The sequence below is a fragment of the Ruditapes philippinarum genome, unplaced genomic scaffold (genome assembly GCF_026571515.1).
Source record: "Ruditapes philippinarum isolate M1 unplaced genomic scaffold, ASM2657151v2 ctg12666_1_1_1_1, whole genome shotgun sequence".
Taxonomy (NCBI): Eukaryota; Metazoa; Mollusca; class Bivalvia; order Venerida; family Veneridae; genus Ruditapes; species Ruditapes philippinarum.
Genome location: NW_026857496.1, coordinates 1 through 26,090, shown reverse-complemented (window position 1 = coordinate 26,090; position 26,090 = coordinate 1). Strand labels below are relative to the sequence as shown.

Here is a 26,090-nt window from a genome sequence, read left to right as displayed (position 1 = left end):
AAAGAGTTAAACCGAGGTTGAACTATTATTACGTTGATCATATGTCTAAAGGGTTTCCTAGGTTACATCGCGTCGAATGATAAATGCGTCAATACAAGTGTTTGTTAGTATATCTGTTCGTCGAATATTTCATATTCAGAATTATTATCCCAGTGTTTTAATTAAGTATTAACGGTACGTTGTGTAAATCTATATTCATGCATATTGTAATTGGTTGAGTTCGATTGGGCAATCACACCAAACTTGTTGAACAATGTTCAAAATATATTTATATGTTTATAATGGGATGAATTTAATTTAAAAAAATAAATTAATGAAATATTTATTAAAAACATTTACAGCAGCATCTATTTGTATTCATTTACTAAAATAAACACACATGCAAGAATCATTCTATAAATTCTATAAATAGATAACACTGTTACGATTCACTTTATATGAACCACGGTTGTAATTAAATCCGTCCGGGTAAACGTCATTCTTTATTGGCATGCATATTTCACTATTTCACAAATTATTTTATTTTTATCATTACCATAAACGGAAAATCAACAATATTATCATACAAATAAATCGGTTACAACACCTCTTATTTTGTATCAATTAACCTTAATTACCTTTGTCACGATCACGAGGTGTTAAAAACATGTGTCGCCGACTGTCATGTATTTAGGACATACTGACTTGTCTTTTTGTGTTCGACCGAAAAGGTGTGATTTTCTCTATATTTCTGCCGAAGGGACCAAAGATCAGGTTCGAGAGTTCGAGCGATCGGTGTTCGAGCGATCCGAGGTAGAACAATATATATTATATAGGAATTTTGCCGGGACTGGGCGATGAGTTCGAGGGAAGGGAGGTATTCGAGCGATCCGAGTTCGAGCGAACGAAGTTTAACTGTATATACATATAAGATAAACCTATGGGTCCCAAGGGCAGGGCTAATTTTGACACAAGAGGCAAAATTTGAACAACTTTGGTAGAGTACCTTTAGATGATTTATTTAACAAATATTAAACCTTGTACCTTCAGACAATAAGATTTTTTTATTTTTTACTATATGTATATATTGAAATCAATGACCAGGGCAGGGGCAATTTTGACCCCAGGGCTATAATTTGAACAATCTTCCTAGAGGTTTACAATACAATGTTTTATGCAAAATATCTAACCTCTAGCATTTGTCAATTGCTAGAAGAATTTTTTTTAAGTTTTTACTATATACAAATAAGGAAAACCAATGACCACTGGGGCAGGGCTGATTTTGACCCAAGGGCTATAATTTGAACAATCTGGGTAGAGGTCTACCAGATAATGCCTTATGCAAAATATCTAAGCTCTAGGCCTTTTGGGTCTTTACAAGAAGGTGTTTTAAGTTTTTACTATATGTACATATAGCGAAAATCAATGACCCCGGGGTGGGGCCGATTTTGACCCAAGGGCTATAATTTGAACAATCTTGGTAAGGGTCTACCAGATGATGCCTTATGCAAAATATCTAAGCTCTAGGCCTTTTGGGTTTTTACAAGAAGGTATTTTAAGTTTTTACTACATGTACATAGTGAAAATCAATGACCCCCGGGGCGGGGCCAATTTTGACCCCAGGGCTATAATTTGAACAATCTTGTTAGAGGTCTACCAGACAATGCCTTATGCAAAATATCTAAGCCTTAGGCCTTTTGGGTCTTTACAAGAAGATTTTTTAAATTTATTCTTATAATTCCTTTTGGTTGCCATGGCAACCAGATTTCTGCATGGAATGAAATTCTTTGAACAACTTTTGAAGCCCTTCACCCAAGAAACAATCCTGCCAAGTTTGGTTGAAATTGGACTAGTGGTATTTCACAAGAAGATTTTTTAAGTTCACTATATAATCTATATAACACACACACAAACACACGCATACACACAGGTGAATCACTATATGCCACCGCATCGCAGATGCTGCGGTTATGCCACCGCATAGCAGATGCTGCGGTGGCATAAAAATTACAGTCATATGCAGATAATTCAAGAAAAAGGCTAGTGACCCCAAATCTATCTTCCCTTAAAACGTTTTGTTATCATATTCTAAAAATGAACTCTGTTCTTTAGTTTTAATTTTGCTTAGCTCATGCCTTTGGTTTAAAAATATTTTTATTCAAAATATATACACATGCTAATAATTTGCAATTTAAAGTAGAAAGGAATTGGACCGAGAGCTACAATAGCTCATGGTAGTCCTCTCCTATAGCATATACTAAAGTGATCAATATAATAAATAAGGTACAATAATATAATAATAAAAGCATGAACCAGGTAACATCGTATAAAAGGGATTTACCATCTGATTTGACTTCCACCTTCACATCTTGCTTATTGTCAGCTGACTTGTCAAATGTAGGGGTATTTGACCTTGACCCGCCTTTCTTCTTCTACAGAAAAAAAAATCAAATAATATTTCCATCAGTATCAATGTTAAAATTCCAGAGCACTGCAAATCTTAAAGAAATAAAATTTGAAATTTCTAATATCAAACAAACTGTGGCCTATAACAGATAATTAACCCACATGCACAATCCAGGTGCACAACTAGACATGCTGAGCAACATTCCTGTAAAGTTTCATGACTCTAGGTAAAATAGTTTTAGAGTTACGTGCAACATAAATAAAGAACAGACGGATGGACGTACGGGACGACAAGGGTAAATCTAAATATACAAACTATAATAAGAAATGCACTCAAAAATAAAACCTTAAATTGATTTTCATGCTATTCTGGTCTTAGCCTGATTTCAGTTAAAGGCACTGAAATGCTTTATGTTTTGGGTCATATTAAAATTTATTATTCCTGAAAAAAACAAAGAAGCAAATGATCTGAAATTTTGCACTCAAGTTATTGGTCCAGACCTTCATCAAATGGTAAACTTTAAACAAGAGGGCCATGATGGCCCTGAGGTCGCTCACCTGTATATAGGTCCCCCAACGTTGCAGGGCCAATTTAACCCAAGGGCTTTTATTTGCACAAACTCGGTAGACACCCATAAGAAGATGTTTCATGCTAAACATCTAAGCTCTAGCTCATTGGGCTTTTTGAAAGAAGATTTTTTTAAAGTTTTTACTATACACATATAGTTAAAAACAATGACACCCCTGGGGCCGGGCCAGTTTTGACCCCAGGGCTTTTATTTGAACAAACTTTGTAGACACTTACTAGAAGATGTTTCATGCTTAATATCTAAACTCTAGCTATTTGGGTTTTTTCAAAGAAGATTTTTAAGTTTTTGCTATACACATATAAAGAAAATCAATGACCCCTGGGGCGGGGCCAATTTTGACCCCAGGTCTTTTATTTGAACAAACTTTGTAGACTATGACTCACTAAAAGATGTTTCATGCTTAATATCTTAACTCTAGCTATTTGGGTTTTTTCAAAGAAGATTTTTTAAGTTTTTGCTTTACATATATAAGGAAAATCAATGACCCCCAGGGCTGTGCAAATTTTGACCCCAGGGCTTTTATTTGAACAAACTTGGTAGACACCTATTAGAATATGTTTGATGCTAAATATCTTAGCCATAGCTCATTGAGTTTTTTTTTTTAAAAGAATTTTTTTTAAGTTTTTACTATATGCATATAGGAAAAATCAATGACCCCCTGGGGTGGGGCCAATTTTGACCCCAGGGCTTTTATTTGAACAAACTTGGTAGACACCTATTAGAACATGTTTGATGCTCAATATCTAAGCTCTAGCTTTTACAGTTCTTTAAAAGAAGATTTTTTAAGTTTTTACTATATGCATATAGGGAAAATCAATGACCCCCCGGGGCGGGGCTAATTTTGACCCCAGGACTTTTATTTGAACAAACTTGGTAGACACCCATTAGAACATGTTTCATGCTAAATATCTTAGCTGTAGCTCTTTTGGTTCTTTAAAAGAAGATTTCTTAAGTTTTTACTTTATGCATATAGGAAAAATCAATGACCCCCCGGGGTGGGGCCAATTTTGACCCCAGGGCTTTTATTTGAACAAACTTGGTAGACACTTATTAGAACATGTTTCATGCTAAAAATCTTAGCTCTAGCTCTTTTGGTTCTTTAAAAGAAGATTTTTAAGTTTTTACTATATGCATATTGGGAAAATCAATGACCCCCGGGGCAGGGCCAATTTTGTCCCCAGGGCTTTCATTTGAAGAAACTTGGTAGACACCCATTAGAACATGTTTCATGCTAAATATCTTAGCTCTAGCTCTTTTGGTTCTTTAAAAGAAGATTTTTTAAGTTTTTACTATATGTATATTGGGAAAATCAATGACCCCCCGGGGCGGGGCCAATTTTGACCCCAGGGCTTTTATTTGAAAAAACTTGGTAGACACTCACTAGAAGATGTTTCATGCCAAATATCTATGCTCTAGCTCTTATGGTTTTTTAAAAGAAGATTTTTTAAGTTTTTACTATATGCATATAGGGAAAATCAATGACCCCCCGGGGCGGGGCCAATTTTGACCCAAGGGCTTTTATTTGAACAAACTTGGTAGACACTTACTAGAACATGTTTCATGCTAAATATCTTAGCTTTAACTCTTTTGGTTCTTTAAAAGAAGATTTTTTAAGTTTTTACTATATGCAATAGGGAAAATCAATGACCCCCTGGGGCGGGGCCAATTTTGACCCCAGGGCTTTTATTTAAACAAACTTGGTAGACACCTATTAGAAGATGTTTGATGCTAAATATCTTAGCCATAGCTCTTTGAGTTCTTTAAAAGTAGATTTTTTTAGTTTTTACTATATGCATATAGGGAAAATCAATGACCCCCCGGGGCGGGGCCAATTTTGACCCCAGGGCTTTTATTTGAACAAACTTGGTAGACACCCATTAGAACATGTTTCATGCTAAATATCTTAGCTCTAGCTCTTTTGGTTCTTTAAAAGAAGATTTTTTAAGTTTTTACTATATGTATATAGGGAAAATCAATGACCCCCCGGGGCGGGCCAATTTTGACCCCAGGGCTTTTATTTGAACAAACTTGGTAGACACTCACTAGAAGATGTTTCATGCCAAATATCTAAGCTCTAGCTCTTATGGTTTTTTAAAAGAAGATATTTTAAGTTTTTTCTTTCGGTTGCCATGGCAACCAGAGTTCTGCATGGAATTAAATTCTTTGAACAATTTTTAAAGGTGACCACCAAAGGAACATTCCTGTGAAGTTTGAATGAAATTGGCTTATGAGGAGATGTCATTTAAAGTAAAAGTTTACGGACGGACGGACGGACGGACGGACGACGGACGGACGCCGGACGAAAAGCGATCACAAAAGCTCACCCTGTCACTTTGTGACAGGTGAGCTAAAAAATACAGGCCTGTTATGCCAAAACAACTTTAATAATAATAACTGTATATTAAAATTACCATCTTCTTTTATTCATTAGACACAGAATAAAACATATACATACCTGCATAAAGAGAACTGAAAATTTGTCTTCATTTTTTTCTATATCAGAATCTTCACTGTCAGAGGAAGAGCTACTACTGTCACTGTCATCTCCTCCTAAAAATACATGTATAAACACAACACTGACTATAACTTTACAGCCATAATCTGACTCTAGAATATGATCAACAAAAAGTTACTCATTGGCTAATTGCCTGAACCATCTTTTTGATTCTGTAGCGCTTTTTGGCAAGTGGTGCAGTAACAGTAATTCAGTATGTTGTATGGAAATCAAAATACCTCTTTGTTTACATTATGCTACTTTTATGACAAACAATTTTGCATTTAGTGCTACTTTCTTCAAGATATAAGCATCTAAGATGCTCTAATACAGTTACTGAAACATTCTTAAATTCATCTTTGCCTTTTCTAAAGAAGGAAAAAGGAAATATTTATTTATTTCTTATGTATAATGTGCCTTTAAAAACAAAAGTCCTTGATACATATAAGTAATGATTCAAATTTCATTACTTACCCTTTCCATCTTTATTTTTATCCTTCTTTTCTTTCTTAACCTTTTTCTCCTTCTTGACTCCACTTCCCTCGCCTTCGCCCTCATCTGACTCTCCTTCATCATTTTCCTCCTCATCTTTATTTTCCTCCTCCTCGTCACTACTCTCCTCATCTGATCCAATCAGTTTCTTCAACCCTCGCTCCTGATCTACACCTTGAGTGTCATACTTGGCATCTTTATCCTTCTCGTCCATAGACGATTCACTGAAATATTGCATTTACTGTATATATACAAGTACACTTTAATTTTACATCCTTTGATACAGGTGGGGGAAATAAGATTTTAATGACATTTACAACGTTAAAAGAGCTGAACTAATTTATGACAAAGTAGTACTAGATGTAACTCGTTCAAATGACTACATAATTTTATATTTCATAATAACTTATCTCAAAGGTTAAGTTAACCATAAATACTAGTACATATTTATACTTACAGAACTTTCAAAATTTTTCATTCATTTGTGAACACTTTATCAGTACAAGACCAACCTAAGTGGATGAGTGGTTAAAGCATTGAAAAAGAAATCTAAGGATCAAGAGCAAAAAACTTTACAGTCATTGCTTAGTACTGCTTTGTTCCAGGAACAGATTCGAGAGTGTTTCAATAAACTTATAGCTTCCAACACAATCAAACTAAAATAAATAAGTATAAACAAACCTGCCAGAATCTGAGATATAATCCAGTTCCCTGTCATCAAAATCTCCCTCATCACTTTCCTCCACAGCTTCATCATTATCATTATGTTTGGATACTTTCCTGCTTTTATTCTTCGTTGGTTTCTTTTCTTTCTTCTTTGGCTTTTTCTCTAAATATTAAAATGCATGGACAGGTTTATATTCCTTAAAAAAACAAAAAAACAACAACAAGAAATGTGTCCTTAGGACACTTTTGCCCCAACTTCACTTGCAGTCTTAATAAAAGAACATGTATAAATTTCATAAATTTTATTACTGAGGAAATAAGTATTCATGCTTTGAACTTATGACCTTAAAATCAATGAGTGTCTCCTTACAGGCCATAGGCAATCACCTTAAAAAGTTTCATAAACTTACCTTTATTTCTCCACAAGTTAATAATAATATAAAAATATAACAGTGTCACCATGACTTTGACCTTCCATCCAATGACCTCAAAATCAATAGATAGCAACTACTAACCATTGGCAATGTCTAAATACAGTTTAAATGACTTAGCTTCATACTTGATTAATAGGCGTGAACTTTACACACCATGTTACTATGTTCTTGACTTACAACTGTAAGCCAAAGCATCATCTAATTATTGGGCTAAGCTTTCAGTGATCAAGGCCAAGGTGACCTTAACCTTCAAGCTATGACCACAAAATAACTGATAGCTGTCATCTACTGGCCAAGAGCAACCTCCAAACCAAATCTAAGGACTGTAGGCCAAAGTGTTCTCTTGTTACTTGTTGAACAAACTTGTTCAGATCAAAGGCCAAGATGACCTTGACCTTTGACCTAAAAGTTCATAGCAGTCATCTTCTGGTCATTAACAACTTCCACATCAAAATCTTATGACTGTAAACTTTTTGTGGTCAAGGCCAACGTGGACTTCATTCTTAATAATAGCTCTGTAATAATGCATTTTTCAACATTACTGTAAAATCATTATTATTCGTGGGGCACGAATTTTCGTGGTTTTCGTGGGTAGGTCAATCCACGAATTTTATGGTCCGACGAAATTTTATCCCAACGATTACTTCTAACCATGTCTCTATTCTATAGATATGCGTCGCCGCTTTTCGGCCGATTATTGTGTTATGAATGTAGACAGATAATTAAGTTAGTGACAGATTAAATCTATAAATAGTTAAGGTTTGCAATATTTAAGAAATTTGAAAGCAAAGTCGATTATATGTCCTGAATTTCGGTCGTATATACACATCACTGAGACTGCTAAATTGTTGTAGGCTACTTCAAATTGTGTTATATAATCGAGTAAAAATGGGAAACCAGTGCAATAATTAGCGCTAATATAAATTGTCACTTTGCTCTTTTAATTGTTAATAGAATTAAAGAAATCCTTGATTATATTAATGTCGTAAGTTAAGTACACTCAAACAAATAAACAATCACTAAAACAGATGAATTGTACATCCTTTTGTCGTTTTTAAATGATCCAGTTTAAATGAATTTTAATCTGTATTTGTGCGATTTCTATTCCGTAAACATCAAAGACGCTGCCGACTTCTTAATATATCCGCACAATCTTGTATTATTTACTCATATTAGTTGATATGCATGTAAATTTACACAGTCAATGTTGTGTTGCGTGTAGTTACTGTCCAATATAGTAAGACCCATTCAGGATGTAAACTTTTAAACTCGCTGGTTAAAACGTGTCAGGTGTCGTATAAATTATGCAATGTTTACATCGGCGAATCACAGGGGCAGTGTGTACAAAGGAGCTGCATATCATGTCATCTAGATGTGTTAATTGCAGTCAATTATCGGCAGTAACTGCTATCTTTATGTTATGCCTAGAGGCAAGGATTAGATTATTGACAGCTGTGTGATACGTAAATATATGTTCATGCGGTAAGTCAAAAGGCGCGGCGATTAATTGTAAGATTACTTTTCATTAGTTTTTTTTTCAACAAGAAAATGAAAATCCACGAATTTAAAAACCCATGAAAAGGCCCGTTTTGATAAAACCACGAAATTTCATGCCCACGAATATAAGTGAATTCGCAGTATTCAATATTTCAGGAAAAAAATAAATTAAACAAGCATTTGATAGTATTGCGGGCAATACAGTAGTCCCCTACCGGTCCCTCAAAAAGTTCTTTAATTGTCATACACTCCTGTGTATTGCCATTTATAATGAATTTGAGGATGAAGTCTGTATTTGAAAATATCAACCACAAAACATAATAAAATAAGTTTGTCTATATCACAGTAATGTGTTAAGTTTCCATGCTTAGTAAGAAAATTATGTTTATACAACCTTGTCATATTATTACGATGTGGGATTTTAAAGTAAATCCTATAAGGAATGAAGAAGTTGGAGTGAAAATACCAGTTTCTCGAAAAAAATCTAAGTTAAAGGGGGACATAATTCTGGAAATAGTCTTGCTAGAGTATTTAACCTTCTCAAAAATGTCGAGTGATAATAAGAAACATATATATGAAGTTTGAAGTAGATACATTAGGAAATAAAGAAGTTATTTAAAAAAGACAACATTTTTTCCCCTAAAAAATCTAAGTTCAAGGGAGGTAATACTGATATTTTTTGTGCTAGAGTTATAAACCTTGTCACATATGATGTGGTTGATGACCAGAAACTTATATTTAAAGTTTGAAGTAAACACCTTAAGAAATAAAGAACATATAGTGAAAAAGCTGAAAAATTTAAATCAGAAATCTTGAAATTCAGGCTATTTGTTGCCATAGCAACCAGAATTTTCAACATAGGAAGAAAAGAAAAAGATGTGCATAATCTCCAGACTGCCATCTACCCATATTTCAAGTTTCATAAAAATATTTTCAGTACTTTTTGAGTTATCACTGGATCCAGTTTATGTGTTAAATTTGCCATATTTTCAGACTATTTGTTAATATTTAAAAAAAATCTAAGTTAAAGGGGGACATAATTCTGGAAATAGTCTTGCTAGAGTATTTAACCTTCTCAAAAATGTCGAGTGATAATAAGAAACATATATATGAAGTTTGAAGTAGATACATTAGGAAATAAAGAAGTTATTTAAAAAAGACAACATTTTTTCCCCTAAAAAATCTAAGTTCAAGGGAGGTAATACTGATATTTTTTGTGCTAGAGTTATAAACCTTGTCACATATGATGTGGTTGATGACCAGAAACTTATATTTAAAGTTTGAAGTAAACACCTTAAGAAATAAAGAACATATAGTGAAAAAGCTGAAAAATTTAAATCAGAAATCTTGAAATTCAGGCTATTTGTTGCCATAGCAACCAGAATTTTCAACATAGGAAGAAAAGAAAAAGATGTGCATAATCTCCAGACTGCCATCTACCCATATTTCAAGTTTCATAAAAAATATTTTCAGTACTTTTTGAGTTATCACTGGATCCAGTTTATGTGTTAAATTTGCCATATTTTCAGACTATTTGTTGCCATAGCAACCAGAATTTTCAACATAGGAAGAAAAAAAAAAGACGTGCATAATCTCCATACTGCCATCTATCCATATATCAAGTTTCATAAAAATATTTTCAGTACTTTTTGCGTTATCGCGGGATCCAGTTTTGTGGACGGACGGACGGACGGACTGACGGACTGACAGACTGACAGACAGACAGACAGACGGACAGACAGACGGACAGACGGACAGACAGACGGAGGGTAAACCTAAAGTCCCCTCCGGTTAAACCGGTAGGGGACTAATAAATATAAAAGATCAGTAAATACTAACCTCCATCCTCATCTTCATCATCATCATCGTCATCATCTTCATCATCACTTAAACCCCAGTCTTCCATGTCTGTCAATATCTGTAACAATAAGTAGAAACATATTAACAGTTACCCCTTAACCAGGTGAATTAATGTAATTTTTCCTCTGCTTTATAACTGAAACAGTTCGTTCAAATTTTAAGGGAATTCAATATCAAAATACAAAAACCGAGTTATTGACTTAAACTGCATAGAAGCCCAGACTGGTCTGACTCTGTACTGGAGGAATTGGCTAATCACTTTTTGTTACAGTCTGTTAAAGCTCAATCAAAACTTTTCAAGTTTTTATTTTAAACTAAAGAAATACAATATTCAGATACCATATTTCACACTTTGTATAGCTAGACTCATTATGCAATAGATGTGTATTGATATTCATACACTTATTCATTAGATAGATAATTTTTCTCATTTTGCTCAGATTTTCTTTACAAAATAAAACAATCATCTCCAGAAACAATGAGAAAAACCACAACTACGCTATATTTCCCACATGTATAATTTACTGATAATGGTAACTGATTATTCCTTACTTATATTAGATCAAGCAAAATAAGAATAAGCTGTGTGAGCAGTTTAGTCAATCTGGCTGATGTCATAAGTACACATACATGTAGTACATGCATAATAACTCAAGTTAAGATAAAACCGAAAATCATAAGGCTCAGAGACATGCAATTTTTTAAGTTCTTATTATGTTTTATTTATGATGTACACTAATCAAGCACTTGCACTGTGATACAAGACATGATATGCTAATGAACCATATTAGATAAACTAAGAAACAAACATTATACATGTACAATTGTACATGTATCAGAAAGCTGACAAAAATAACGCAGGTTTGTCCATTATGTAAGAAGATATTGGACTTACAAGACTTTTGTCTTTCTTTTTCTTGACTTTTTTCTCGTCACCATCAGGATCAACAATGTCTTCGTCTTTCTTTATCCTCTTCATGATAGAGAACATGTTCATTCTCTTGTCTCTCCTGTAACATATACAACATAGGAATATGTGAAATACAAACTTGTAATCATCATTTACCCGTAGCATGCTCATGTTCTTAAAATGGACTTATCTAGCTTCCATATTTGATACTGTCTTCTGTTATTTTTCACCTAATATAACAAAGGCCTACTATTAAACGCCTTTTCCCAATGGAAATTTTCTTTAAAATCATGAACTTTACCAAAAAAATTGAACTTGCCCAGGTTTTTTTACTTCCCAAGTTAGCATATTTAGCAATAAAGTCTTCCCAAAATCAAGAGGCTTAATAATAAAATTTGAGGATATCAAGGTGGAAATTAAAAGTTGGTGCTGGCTCAACAAATGCAGAGGAGAGGCAAAAATCAATTGTCCGTATTGCCCAGGTTGTCCCACAGCCTGTACAGACAACTGAAAATTTTCAAGAATTTACTATAAAAGTGTCAGACAAGTAAGTCAGAATCAGATTTTGCTGGCCCTCTGTATGGCAAATCCCAAAGGGCATTTTGTAGTTTTTGTGAAATAACATTTGGGTCAGATTTTTTTTTGTACTGTGTTGGCACTTTTACTTGCAAAATTTTACAAACTGCCAAATTAGACCTAAACTTTATTTTACTGTTAAAATAAATAAATGAAATGAAATAACAGAAAATGTACATCCTTAAAAAGAATGGGAAAAAATGGTTGAATTGTCAGATATTAATAAAATATTTGAGTTTAATATTTAAACTTCATACACACTGTCAGATTCATATATCTAACATACTTGAAAAAATACCTGTACATAATAAGTTTACCGGTACTTCAATTTGCATTAAAATAATTATTTTTCATTCACGAATGTCCTTACACATCTCAAATTAAACAATGAAAACACAGTTACTTCAGAAATTCTTCCTCGGCCTCTTCAGAGTTGAGATATTTATATTGAACAACTGGCTGGAAGTTGTACCATTCATCTATAGGAAATGCATCAAATGCACCATCCGGACTTTGTGTAAATATATAATATGATGTATTTTGAGTAATTGTACCTTCACGCACACCTTTATATCTGAAATAATTTTAATGCTATGTCAATTAACAAATTATTCTTTTTATGTTATCAAGCAAATAGCAATCATTTTAAGGACAATGGTAAAAATACAATTGTGTTCACCTCAATATTTTCATATATTATAAAATAAGTCAATTAAGCTTAGATCTATACAGGTTTTTTGAAGAAATGATATCAATCTATTTGAATCTAATGTAAGATTTTCTTATTCAAGTAACATCTACAATAGAAAATGTCTAATGACGCAGTTTTATGTAGGTCAGCAGAAAGAAAAAGGTCCAATTGGCCCCATAATGATATAAAATGGCGGCATGGCCGAGTGGTTAACACATCGGACTAGTAATCTAATGATCGCTAGCCGCAAGGGTTCAAACCCTGTCAGGGGCAAGTCACTGTTTCCTTCAGCAACACACTTTATACTCATTGCTCAGTAGTGGTTGGTTCCAGGAATGGATTCGAAAGTGTGTCTAGAAGCTTATAGCTTCCTACACAATCGAACTTAAATAAATTCTGTATAAAACCAATGATATATATATATGATGTCTCAAAAACTTTTTACTTCTGCTGACCTTTAACAGTTTCTGAAAAGATACTCATTGGCCAATGTATTTTTACTTCTTGGCAATTAGTACAGTTAAAGTGACTAGGTTTTTTGTGTGGAAGTCAAAATATTGTTTTTGTTTGTTTATGTTTTGCTTCTTTTATGACAAATAATTTCACATTCAGCGCTACTTATCATTCAAGTGGGACAAATCTTTTATGCTTGTTTAAAGTCATAATTTTATTAAAAAGCATATTTTGCCTTTACTTAAGAAGAAGGAATATTTTTCTTTTTTTAAGGCTTAATGTGTTTTTAACTTTTTAATAATTCTAATAAAGAAAACAGATCTGCTCTCTCTAAAATGTTTCAGCTATGATGTAATGAGGAAGTTTATAAAAATGGGTCTTCATTGTATATAAATTCACTTTACTTTACTTTCAACACAAGGTATGTACAAAAATAACCAAAAATGCTATTTTTAAATATTTTGGATAAAAAATGTCCAGATTTTACCTAACGTTAAAAGTAACATGATATAATTATAATAATCTGTATCAGCTACTGTCCTGTACTTAGTTATAATAAAATGCAACTACAACACTGTAATATTATAATATTAAATAAGTTAAGTACTTCTTGGCATCTTTGCCTTTACCAACTTCATCAGCCATGGTTTGATCATCAGGTTGTATTTCTTTATATTTATGCCAAAACTTTTTCCTTCTAGCCTCTTCTTTTTGCTCCCTTCCATACTCGCTCCCAGCACCAAATTTTGGCATCATATCTAGATTATGAGCAGTTTTGTATTCCCTCAGATTATTCTCCCTTTCCATTCTGACAGTTGTCTAAAAATATTTCATATAAAATGAAAATATTGAAAGGTTCTTTTAAGCTGCATGATTGTATGTATTAAGAATCAATTTTTGGATTTTATGGTTTGTTTAAGTAGCCCTTTCTTTCTTAAAGTTCACCATCTCTTTATCTTATAATGATTTACAAACCTTCTATACTTTATTAAAATGTAATTCTTATTGTTATTTTTATCAAACTTTTTATTAATTTAAAACAATACAAACGTCTAAATAAGATACCTTTATCTATGATGAACAGAAATTTAATCAGGTTTTTATTTTTATAACATACGTTTGTTAGTTTAAGGAAGTCAACCTCTGTTCCAGTAGAAAACTTGATCATACTGTATTTCTTTGATGTATTGTTTGACACTCTAACAACAAACTCCTGTGTTGTTGACTGTGTGCTTGTCGAGGCTCCAGGTTTTGTGGCCCCTGCACTTGCCCCTGCCACCGGCTAAGAATATATTGTGTATACATTAAAAAACAAAATAAACACTGCGATATACTCAAAACACCAAATTAAAAAAACATAATTTATGACAGTGTTTTCATCATTAAAATGCCATGAGGAATAAAAAGATCTTAAGGTCAAATGCTCGAGTCTGAAAATTACTGGTTAAATGCAAATCAATGGGGATTAAATTTTTGTTTAGTTTCAAGAATAACGGGGATTTTGTCTAGTTTCAAGTTTAGGGATTTTTATTGCAGGAAAGTTAAAGGCCGGTACCGCAAAGCAGGCCCAGGCTTTGGCTTGCCCGACTTTAGATTACACGTGTATATTTAAAAGAAAATCAAATAAAAAACAATAAAATAATATATAGAATTCTATATATATCAATGAATTTTCAGTGGCAGTTCTAGTTGGGCGCGCCATTTTCAATGTAACCAAATGATAATAGGCGGGATATTCCGATAACGTACAATCGCAACTTTTAAGATTGAAAATAATCGACGAGTATTCCAAGTGAAAACGGAAGCAGTGCATGAAATACAAAATGACACCTATAAAACTGAAAACATTTTTTAACCAACTTCCCCGTTCATATCATAGGCTTTGCCTAATTGCAAATTAGTTATCTGGTTATAGATCTACAATAAAAATTTACACTAGGATGAAATTTTCTTAAAATGAACCAACTTTATCAAATGACAGAAAAAAAGGTGACAAAAAAGGATACCAATTGACCACGGCACGAGCTGATAAAAAAATTTTACGAGCTGACCACAGGACGAATTGATTTGAGATCGAAACGTCAGTGGGGCGAATCGTTATAAGATTTAGCACTTTAGACAATCGGTCCTGTATTTTACGGTAATGTTTGGATATTGAGACACTTTTGTTTTGAATAATTAACAAATAATCCGCCAGAACTATAAATGATTTATGTCATTTTAAGAAAAATACCTGAGGCTTTGATGTCATTTTTTCCGAAATGTTGTTGTTGTTGTGAATTGGTCTATCTTCTTCAATAAAGTGAAATGTTCGTACAACCTTAGAATAAAATATTTCTTAAAGGTCTTTTTACAAGTTGCTTAATTAATGACAGAATTAGAAGGAACACTTTTTGTTGTTTAATCATTCCCATCATGGCTTATTATGATTTAAGAATTCTTTTTTAATTCGAAACTAATTGAAGGCTGCTGCAGAAGCAAGTGACAGATGTCGCGCAACGTAGAAAAACACGCTGGCAGACTGAATAGATTGTGGTTGCAACGTTTAGATGAAGGTAATTCATAGTAATAGTAACCAAAAAAAAAATCTAACAGGATTATGATACACATACAAAAAGGGCATTATTTTTTTGCAACTAAACATCAGTTCGTCACAAGTCAACTCGACCCTATCGTCGGGTCATGTGTTTTGACGCTCATCTATTTTGACGCCTTTTTTGTTTTGACCAAACAAATGACGAAAACGTCCTCGTATGACGTCATAATTTGCTGACTGCATTGCAAGCATGTATTTACAAGGTATAACTAAAACATGCGGAAAGACAGAGACATTTCACTGAAAATGCTTCACCTTTATTATATCCCCGTACTGCCTCTTTTCGATCAGCTAACAGTTTTTTCTATAATAACTGACAGTGAAATTATAAAAATAAAATTTCTCTTACAATTCTGCAAATATAATCATTTCAGCTAATAAATGCAACAACTTTTTAAAATTTTACCTGAATTATTATTATGAATCAAGGACAAATCATTACTGACCCATTTTCTTGTTCTTCAAAATTTCACAACCACTTTTCAATCAATTAACAAAATATAAACTGTACCACATAAAAATTGTCATATGCCTTATTCTCATCGATTCGTGCCTTCTCATCGATTCGTGACCTAAATAATTGTGTGGTATAAATACTTCTGCAAGGGCATTCACCATCCGAAAACTACACAAGTTTTATTAGACACTCGATTTGACAATTCTATCCAATCAAAATGCGTAATTGAACAGGTGTAAATGACATTACCCTACAATCAGCTGGCGACCTAATTACTTTAAAATATTCGATATTAATGTTTTAATTTATCAAACACACTTACACTTAAGCCAAAAAAATATTCATTATGCTGTAAGAATTTACTTAAGACTTTGAAACATATATTGATCAGATCGGGCTGAAAATAACCATGCCGAACATTTAGTGGTGTGAGCACCTATAATTTGATGACGTCACAAGGGTGAATTGGATTTTCACGAATCGATGGGTAAGCGTCCAGCTGAGCAAGACAGTCCATGGTTGACATGTTCAGTTGCTCTAATCTTTGAGCGGTTTGTTTTTAGAAGTAATTTAAAGTTTGTGAACTTTTAGATAATGAATTTATTTAACAAATGCACTAATTGAACTGTATGTATGTCTGATATTTGTTGTGCAAGTGCAATTTTTCCAAATAAGAGTCACGAATCGACGAGAGAAAAGCATACAATGTTAAAATATAACCAGTTATGTATTTTGAAGAAATTTTGACAAACTCAACTTCAGATAAATGGTAATAAACAATTTTAACCTATTTATAATGCCATTTTTCGATCTTAATATCTATTTGCAGTAGTAAAGCTGTCACAATTGGGGTATGGATGTACATCTCAATGTGCATAACAGAAAAAGCCTGTTCTTGTGAAATTTTTAGGATCTTAGGGTCTATATGACCCCATTCTAGTGACAGCTTTCTGAAAAGTTATCAGAGAGAATGTTTTTCCTTGGTTAAGTGACTGTTACTTTACTGACGTATTACCTTCCAATTAAGAATTGTATGGTAAAATATGTACATATTAAAATTATAGCTTTTGAAGTGCAGTATACATTATGACTTAATGATATTGAAACAGTTGTCCAACTTAATATCTATTTCTGCAGACTGACAAAAAACTGAGTCTGTAAATCAATTATTTTTAGAAAATTATTGTGATTTGTAACTGGGTAAATAAAGGATTAGTGGAAAACACACATTTTACATATTTTGAACTAAAATACTGTTATTTTCTTTTTTAACACCATAATTGACATTGCTGCTGATAAATGTAGTCAAGGTAAATACAAGATGTGCTTACAGTTTGATTACATGACAAATAAGGTCAAAAATAAAGAATTTCTAGGGATGATTGAAAAGTGGTTGTGATTGAAAACTGGCAGTATGTGGATATGTACTGTATTTTTTCATTTTTTTACTAATGCAAATTCAATTGATGATTATGCAAGCCATAATTTTGCACATATAGCCTTTGAAAAATCTTGACCTGCCCTTTTCTGTTTCTATCCTCCATTTTAAAATGTCTTATGAGTGTCATGTGACCAAAACTTTGCAAAGTGTCCTTAATATTCACTGTAGCATAGGGTGTACAGCTTATATTGTTTGAAAACATTAATTGGTTTTTAATTGATACTGAGTAAAATTCATAATGGGTTAATTATTGTATATAAAGATAAAAAAAGAAAGAAAAAAAAATCATTTTTCAAATCAACATATACATATCTTTACAACCTCATTCATTTTAGATATATTTTTCAGCCCTTTAAGCCAAATACAGATGCTATTCATCAAGATAAATGGTAAATACATTCAATGTTAAAGAGACAGGTACACCTATTAAGACCACTGCCAGGGTGTATGACATTCCTAAATAATGGATAGTTTTATATGAAATAAATTATAATTTTAAGTTTTCACGATGTTGTTACATTGCAGGTTTGCTCATTTAAAAACTTCTCTTGCTGTTCATATTACATTACAGTGAAATATCCTTTTAAAATAACCACCCAATGAAAAGGCGTCATTTCATATGACTGTAAACAACAACGGATGCCTCCACGGTCTGTTTACTTAAGTACAAAACTTAACTGATTTTGAATTTTTAACAAACATAAAAATGGTTTGCAGAGATAAACAACATGCCATAGTAACTTTATATTGTATATTATTTAATGATCAAGTTCAATATAAAAAAATGCACTAGTTAAACAGCTTAAGGGCGTCAAAACTAATGACTCTAGGATATATATGTAAATATGTCTGGTGTGTTTTGAAACTTAACCTTAATATAAAAATTTTAAAAAGTATTCAGAGGATATATTAAAATTGATACAGGTTCGTTTTTTAGCTCGACTTTTCTATGAAAAGGGGAGCTATCCTACTCGCCCCGGCGTCGGCGTTGGCGTCACACCTTGGTTAAGTTTTTCGTACCACCCCACTTTATTTCAGAAGTATTACAAGTATGGCTTGAAACTTACCATACTTGTTCACCATCATAACCTCCATCTACAGACAAGAGTACATAACTCTGTCAAGGTTTTTGACAGAATTATGGCCCTTTTTTGACTTAGAAAGTGTATTGAGCTTGGTTAAGTTTTTTGTACCACCTCACTTTATTTCAAAACCATTGGAGGTATTGCTTTGAAACTGACCATACTTGTTTACCATCACGACCTTCATCAACAGACAAGAGGACATAACTCTGTCAAGGTTTTTGACAGAATTATGCCCCTTTTTGACTTAGAAAATACATTGAATATGGGTAAAATCCACTTATTGCCTTAACCCTTTGAGATATTGCTTTGAAACTTTTAATGCTATTTCACATCATTACCCCCATCTGTACGCAAGAGAAGGTAACTCTGTCAAGGATTTGTTTTAAAAATTAAGGCCTTTTATCGACTTAGAATCTTGGTTAAGTTTTTAGTACCAGTCCACTTTTTGACTGAACTGTTTGAGATATTAATTTGAAAGTTGGAATACTTGTTTACAATCATGATTCCCAAACATGTCCAGGAGAAGGTAATTCTGTCAAAGATTTTATTTGAATTATGGCCCTTAACTGTCAATGTTTTGTATTATAGGCAAGCACTAAAAAACTTAAAAAATCTAAAAAAATTCATTCCTATCCACTTGTTCACTTTACCATAAATTATGTCATAATAAAATAATTCTTCACTAAATATCTTAATGCTCATGGCCATTGTTCACTTTAAAAATACAGAGATTCTTGTATTGCCTTTTACTGCAAAAACTTTTTTTATTGGCAAGCAATAAAAAAGTCGAGCGCGCTGTCTTACGGACAGCTCTTGTTAATCTTCGTTCTTTGCATTAATTTAGTTTGTTTCTTTTAAAATTGATTTTTATTTGTTTGAGTCGTCAGACCATTTTTAGTTTGTTTCTTTTAAAATTGATTTTGTGTCGCCTCTAAGGAGTAGTGGCAACATATAGGGATCACTTCTCCGTCGTCTGTCTGTCCGTCTGTCTGTCCGTCCAAGCAAACATTTTGGGTATAGGGGCTATATAACAGTAAAGAGAACAAAAGAGAACAATAGGTTCATTCTGTGATCAAATGGTTTCGGGGCAAGAAACCCTTAAGAAAACAAAGAAAATAGCCCCTAAAGCCAAAATGTTGGAATGTCCGTCTGTCCGTCCGTCACAAAACTTGTCCGGACTACTCCTCATAAACTACTGGTGCAATTTCATCCAAACTTTACAGGAATGATCAGTATCAAGTCTAGTTGTGCATATTGTCAGCATTTTCCGGTTCAATGATTTTGTAAGAGTTATGGCCCTTTAATAATTTTTATTTTTAAAGTTTGTCAGGACTACTTCTCTTATACCACTAATGCAATTTCAATGAAACTTTACAGGATTGATCTGTAGCCCAAGTACTTGCGCATATTGCACGGGTTTTCCGGTTGAATGATTTTTGGCCGAGTTATGGCCCTTTGATAAAAAGGTGTTTTTTTCTGTGTGTTGCCAGATACACAAAAGCTTGTCCAAACTACTCCTCATAAACTACTGGTGCAATTTTATCCAAACTTTACAGGAATGATCAGTACCAAATCTAGTTGTGCACTGTCTGTCTGTCCGTCTGTCACAAAACTTGTCCCCACTACTCCTCATAAACTATTGGGGGCAATTTCATCCTAACTTTACAGGAATCATGTCGCCACTACTCCGATCACTTCTCCGTCTGTCACAAAACTTGTCCCAACATGAAATTGGCCATCATGAGGCGACACATGTGATAACAGATCGCCCATGTTATTTGTTTGAGTCGTCAGACCAAACAAATAATTGTAGCGAAATTTCAGACCCTGATAAACTTATTTGCAAAAACCGAAAGTAGTCTGAACTCCTCGAAGCGTTTACTTCCCTTTATATCTACAATAACGCCAAAAAATTAAGGGGAGATCAATGCGTAAAGGTAAAGATTGTCAGATGACAGGGGCATTAATTTTCAAGCCTTTACGGGAAAGAAAAAATAGTTCCCAATTGGTCGAAGATTTCTAATATTGTGTAATTCTTTACAGATATACATGCTTATATTAAACTCCATGATTATTATATACATCCATGTTAAACAACAGGTTTACCGTGAACAAAATATCTCGAAATTTATAAGGTTTACAAACCCTAATAAAAAATTTAGAATAATGTGGCTTTCTTTAGGTTGTTAACTTCCCCGCAGTTAAGAGGTTTACACAGTGACACTCGGTTAGGAAGCAAGAGGTCTGGAGTTCAAATCCAAGTTAAGGCAACTTATGTTGTTTTCTTTTGCTTTTTTTTTCTTTCTTTTTTTTTGTAAATTGTTTAAGCCAAATAAACATTACAATTAGCCTTATAGCCAATTTACTACAGTTACAACACAGGAAACAGCATTGGTGGCTCTATACAAAAACAAATTGGTTTATAATCTCAGAACCTTCACCTTTCTGACATTCTGAGACCCAAACAAAGTCGGCTCCATCTGTGCTTTGACTTTTTTATAAGTCATAGTCTACATTTCTTTTACCTTTATTGGAATAAATTTGCTATTTTTCCATTTGGGACATTTTTGTCTATGACCTTGTTAATTTGCCTTTGGGCTTTTTTGCCTGCCCCTGCCCCCCACCCCCCAGCTGGGCTCTAAATCTAATGTTAATCGGAAATACCCCAAAATCTTGGTGATTGCAAATCTCTGTTTCATGATAAAGTAACTATACAATTACAGTACTCATAATTCTATTTCAGAAAATGCAGAAAAGAATCCAATAAGACCAGGCCTGGTATGTATTGCTGATAATTCTTCAATCATTCTGCGAAACATTTTGGGGTTGACCAAAGTTTTAAAATAGAAATAATTTGCATTGTCACTATGATTCATGAGAAAACAAGAATGTAAATTTTAAAGGATCACTGATTCTAATATGTAGCTTAAAAAAAAGATTTGAAGAAGTTCTAAAGATTAAGTCATGAAACTAGTGACTAGAAATGTCATAGGTTCAGACAGAAGCAATCCAAAGATAGGTAATTTAATAAATCTATTTTATAGCAAGATAACAAGCTAACATTTTGGGGACAGCTCTTCTTTTTGGAGAAACTGATTGACACCTTTGCTCCTGTCCATACTGTTGGCTACCAAATTTTTTTCCTCAAGAGTTATGGACAGGTCCAAAAATTAGAGCCAGTGATTTTTTTTTTCCAATTTGATACATGTATGTTATTGTTTATTTCAGGGATCCTTACATACAGCTGAGCAGGTGAAAAAGTGGATGCCAAGTATTAAGAAAGATATTGATTTCTACTTGAAGGTAATATTGATAAGTATCATTTTGACTTTAATTTCCATTTATGTTAAAATGTTTAAGGTGACAACGGAGTCAATTATCACTGAAAATACCTAAAGTGAGATTTTTTGCTAATTAGATTTATCAACCTTTTCTGAACACATTCGTGATTTAATTTTGGGAGCAGTTAGTCCAAAAAATGTGTTTTTAAACGTTTTAAAACGGTACCTATACTATTTGTATCAGCTATTCGCGTAACCTGTCGATTATCGATAACGCTCCGCCCCCTGTTGAGGCATCAATGAGGGGAATCGGTAGTTCCATTATCCGTGAATTACAGGTCCATACTGATCATACTACTACCGTACATCTTTTATGAATATCTCAACATTTAGCCTTTTTGGCCAATGTACGTAACATAATGTATGAAACATAAATAATTAAGCATAGCGGCAAATTGCACGACCACGGGGTTGATTAAAAATGTAGTTGCTAAAATATCCATAATATGTGAAAATAATTTGTCTGTCCCGTTAATCTGATAGATATTACATTGAGTTGATAGACTTTTGTACGGATTCAAGGGCTTACTTTACATCCAACCTCGTTTTCTAACAATGTCAAGTAAAACAACAACAAAAACAGACAACATTTTTTATGTGAAGGCCTATATGACTTGTGGTAAGGTGTCCCTGACAAATTTCTAAACCATTTTAGATTGTCTAAGGATGATAATTTCTCTATCACGGATTTATATTACTTATATGTAATATAAATCCGTGTTCTCTATGAATAAAAAAAAGATATTAAAATATATTCTCAGTGAAAATAAATTGTTCGCCAGTAAATCGGACACAGTACTAATAAATCTGGGACAAAGTATGAAATTTATTGTCTATCCCGGTAGAAACTGGATCTTTATGCCGTGCATAGATGATATTCATAATAGAAGTCAAGAAGACCAGATCATGATGATCGAGTAATACCTTTTATTTCTATTAAAATATGTGAAGCATTATCAATTTGGTGGAAAAAATATATGATATATCCCGTTCTTATTTGTACATCTAAGACTGTCAGAAGCTCAGTTTTTTGTTATTTTATTTTATATCTTAACGGAATTTCATACACGAATACACAGGCAGAGTGACACTGGTATAATACAATAATAATGCTGATGATAATAATAATAAACTTCAAAAAGGAAACAATTAAATACCCCGCTAGCGGTGCGTAAGTGCGTTCCATTTACCCCCCACTGAGTGCCTCAAATTTTACCGATAGTCACGTGACATGTGCGACAGATACCAGACGGACAGTAAATCACGTTAAGAATTGAAGAAATTTCGGCTATAAACTGATATTAATCAGCAGCTTTTTAATTGATCAGATGTCACTGGGTCATAAAATGATGTTAGAGTATGTTACCGCATTTTGTGACCCTCTCTGGTGCGATATTTGTGTATTATGCAATTATTTAGCGTAAAACGTAGGGGCCCGAGAGAGAACAGCCGATTTATGACACTTCGTTTGATGCGGGTCAGACTAACTTTGAATCGGCATAACTTTTTTAATAATCAAGCAATTAACATGCGGTTTAAAGCACATGAAAGGCAATTCATTTACGGAGGGAACCGTGTCAGGGATTTTTGTTTGCTCAATCAGCGACTTAATTATCTTGAATTACGTAATATGTATGGTGAAAAAAGTCGCATAAAATGTTTGACGTTACGTAATATTTTTTTGAGAAAAGATAGAAAAAATTTGAGACACGGTTCCCCAGATAATATAAGTAAGGTTATTTTCCAAAAGTTTGATGACAAAAAAATAAAAAATGACGATTTAAAATTTTAGGATTTTTATTCAAAATCAATCATTTACAAAGCCATTTTTTTCAAATATGTTATTTTTTATGATGATCAACGACATTTAATGCACAAAGATTAACTGAATAACAATTATTACTAAAATAAATTGGTTTAAATGACATTTATGCGAGTACCACAGAAAGTGTCTGTTGTCACCTTAAAGCTATCTGATTATTCTCAGAGTATCTCTGATGAAATATTTAATAAAGATTACAATCAATAAAATTATGTTGTTTTCATAACCATCGTTTCTTGAAAGATTTGTAAGATACAAAATTTATGAAATTTGATATACATTGTACATGAATATGAATAGAATAAATGTTTCAAAAAAAAATATTCCACTGCTGTTTTAAGTAAGTTTGGCAATGATTTCATGCATCCCCCACTCCCTTTCAGTACTGATTTTTTTTCATTCTAGGTATTCAGTAGACATTTTAATCACAATATAAACAATAGTTTAAAAATCCACAGATAGCGAATATTCAGCTTTATATGCTTCAATGTCTGATATTAAAGAATATCCAGAATACAATTTATATAAAGCGCTAACAGATATTTTTTGTTCATTTTAGAAATAATTTCTACTTTCAGCAATCACAAGTCGGCTGTTATCCTGAGGGGAAAATCTCCGAGTTCTCTGAGAAGATTGAAAGTTTAACAAAGGAGTATAAGGCTTATCTACGTAAATACAGAACGCTTGGTGGAGATAGAGATAGTACACCCTGGTCTGATCAACCATACTTGAGAAAACACAAATTTACAGAAGGTAATTTTAATTCAATTACAGTAATCCCTGTATTAATTAAACTACAGTACAGTCATTCAGTCTGTATCTATATACAGACCATATATGGACCACATGAAAGAATACCTGGTCTGCCAAAGCTAACATTTTCTTTATCTCATTTTGATATGAAGTTAAGCCATAAATCATCTTATTGAGTTTTCATATTGGCGTATGAGCCGCGTCACGACAAAACCAACATAGTGCGTTTGCTACCAGCGTGGATCCAGACCAGCCTGTGCATCCGCCCAGTCTGATCAGGATCCATGCTATTCGCTGTCAGTTTCTCCACTTGTAATAGAGTTGGTAAGCGAACAGCATGGATCCTGATCAGACTGCGCAGATGCGCAGGCTGGTCTGGATCCATGCTAGTTGCAAACCCACTATGTTGGTTTTATCGTGACGCGGCTCATATATATTTGACTTCACATGCCAGTTACATTCTAATTTAAGTTATGTTTTATTCTTTAAAAAAAGGTGTTTACAAATTTGTACACATGCCGTTGCATTAAGATATTTTATGTAAAAGTGGCTACAGTCACTGTCATCTCTGTAGGATGATTCTGCCTAGCCTGGATTACTTTTTCCATGCTGATTCCTTATTGTGCTATGAGGGCAGATTGCTTGTTTAATATTGGTCTTAATGAAATTCTAATAACATCTTGTGTTAGATCATATATAGAGTTATTTGTTTACAAATTAATATGTTAAACAATGAACATGTATATTTCTGATTCAGATGCAGCATCAGAGTGTGATAAAGAACTCCCAAAAAAATCACCTAAAGTTTCAGGAAACCAGGATAAATCAGAAAAAAATGCATTTATTCCTATATCACTACCTATCATGGACAATGATGATTGTAGCGAAGATATTTATACATACAGCATCGTGAACATTGCAAAACCTGTGGAAATTGACATTGAAGAAAACAATCAGCCATTACAATTTAATTGGAACAAATATAAGGCTTTAGAATATCACAATGAAGGAGATGATAACAAATGTATAAGCTCTGAAAATCAAAATGATCATGAATCTAACAGTTGTCTGTGTGTGACAAATGATTCAAGCGGCTATTTAAAGTATTCAGAGAAGTGTCCTAATACATGTACAGACTGCTCTGGGGTTTGTCTGAAGAATGTGTGTAACTGTCCTGTTGGAAATCAGTTTCAAGTGATAGATGATGATGTACGTAGAAAACGTTGGAATGATAACCTATCAAATAATAAGATTCCATCAAAATCTGATGACTCTTTACAACTTCAAGTAAATTCAGGTCAAACTTCTGCAGGGCGAAGTAGTATTTTAAACAGTGTCAATTTACAGCATACAGAAATATTTTCTGAGAATAATTCAGCAAGTAAAAATGTGGGAAACATGCTTAATCTGCCATATTCAGACTCATCAAGTGAAGATGACACCTGAGAGTTTAACATATTCAATCTTGTCAATGCATTCTTATCTAGGCGGACAATTGGTTTGTTCACATTTTGTTAGTTTTAAAATGTTGCACCCGGGGAAAAAGT

At 33.2% G+C, this 26,090-nt stretch overlaps 2 protein-coding genes across 2 annotated transcripts; one reads left to right on the top strand and one right to left on the bottom strand.

Moving 5' to 3' along the window:
• Positions 1-2,320: 2,320 nt before the first annotated feature.
• Positions 2,321-15,380, bottom strand: LOC132749944 (general transcription factor IIF subunit 1-like; the record flags this gene model as incomplete). The annotated part of the gene is made up of 10 exons (XM_060739886.1): positions 15,282-15,380; positions 14,166-14,330; positions 13,656-13,867; positions 12,308-12,478; positions 11,314-11,428; positions 10,398-10,476; positions 6,643-6,790; positions 5,944-6,185; positions 5,431-5,525; positions 2,321-2,411 (listed from the first exon to the last, which is right to left on the bottom strand). Coding segments are annotated over exons 1-10 (1,336 nt in total), but the record flags the coding sequence as incomplete, so codon positions are not given.
• Positions 15,381-15,517: 137 nt separating this feature from the next.
• Positions 15,518-26,025, top strand: LOC132749945 (uncharacterized). The gene is made up of 5 exons (XM_060739887.1): positions 15,518-15,603; positions 21,371-21,405; positions 21,856-21,930; positions 24,369-24,543; positions 25,301-26,025. The coding sequence occupies exons 1-5, from the start codon at positions 15,537-15,539 to the stop codon at positions 25,987-25,989; spliced, it is 1,041 nt and encodes a 346-aa protein (XP_060595870.1). The 5' UTR covers positions 15,518-15,536; the 3' UTR covers positions 25,990-26,025.
• Positions 26,026-26,090: the final 65 nt, after the last annotated feature.

Excerpts from the sequence above, each read along its gene's own strand:
- LOC132749945 (XM_060739887.1), top strand. The coding sequence starts at position 15,537 with ATGTCGCGCAACGTAGAAAAACACGCTGGCAGACTGAATAGATTGTGG. Across the intron at positions 21,406-21,855 it reads ATCCAATAAGACCAGGCCTG|GGATCCTTACATACAGCTGA; the intron begins GTATGTATTGCT and ends TGTTTATTTCAG. Across the intron at positions 24,544-25,300 it reads AAAACACAAATTTACAGAAG|ATGCAGCATCAGAGTGTGAT; the intron begins GTAATTTTAATT and ends TTTCTGATTCAG.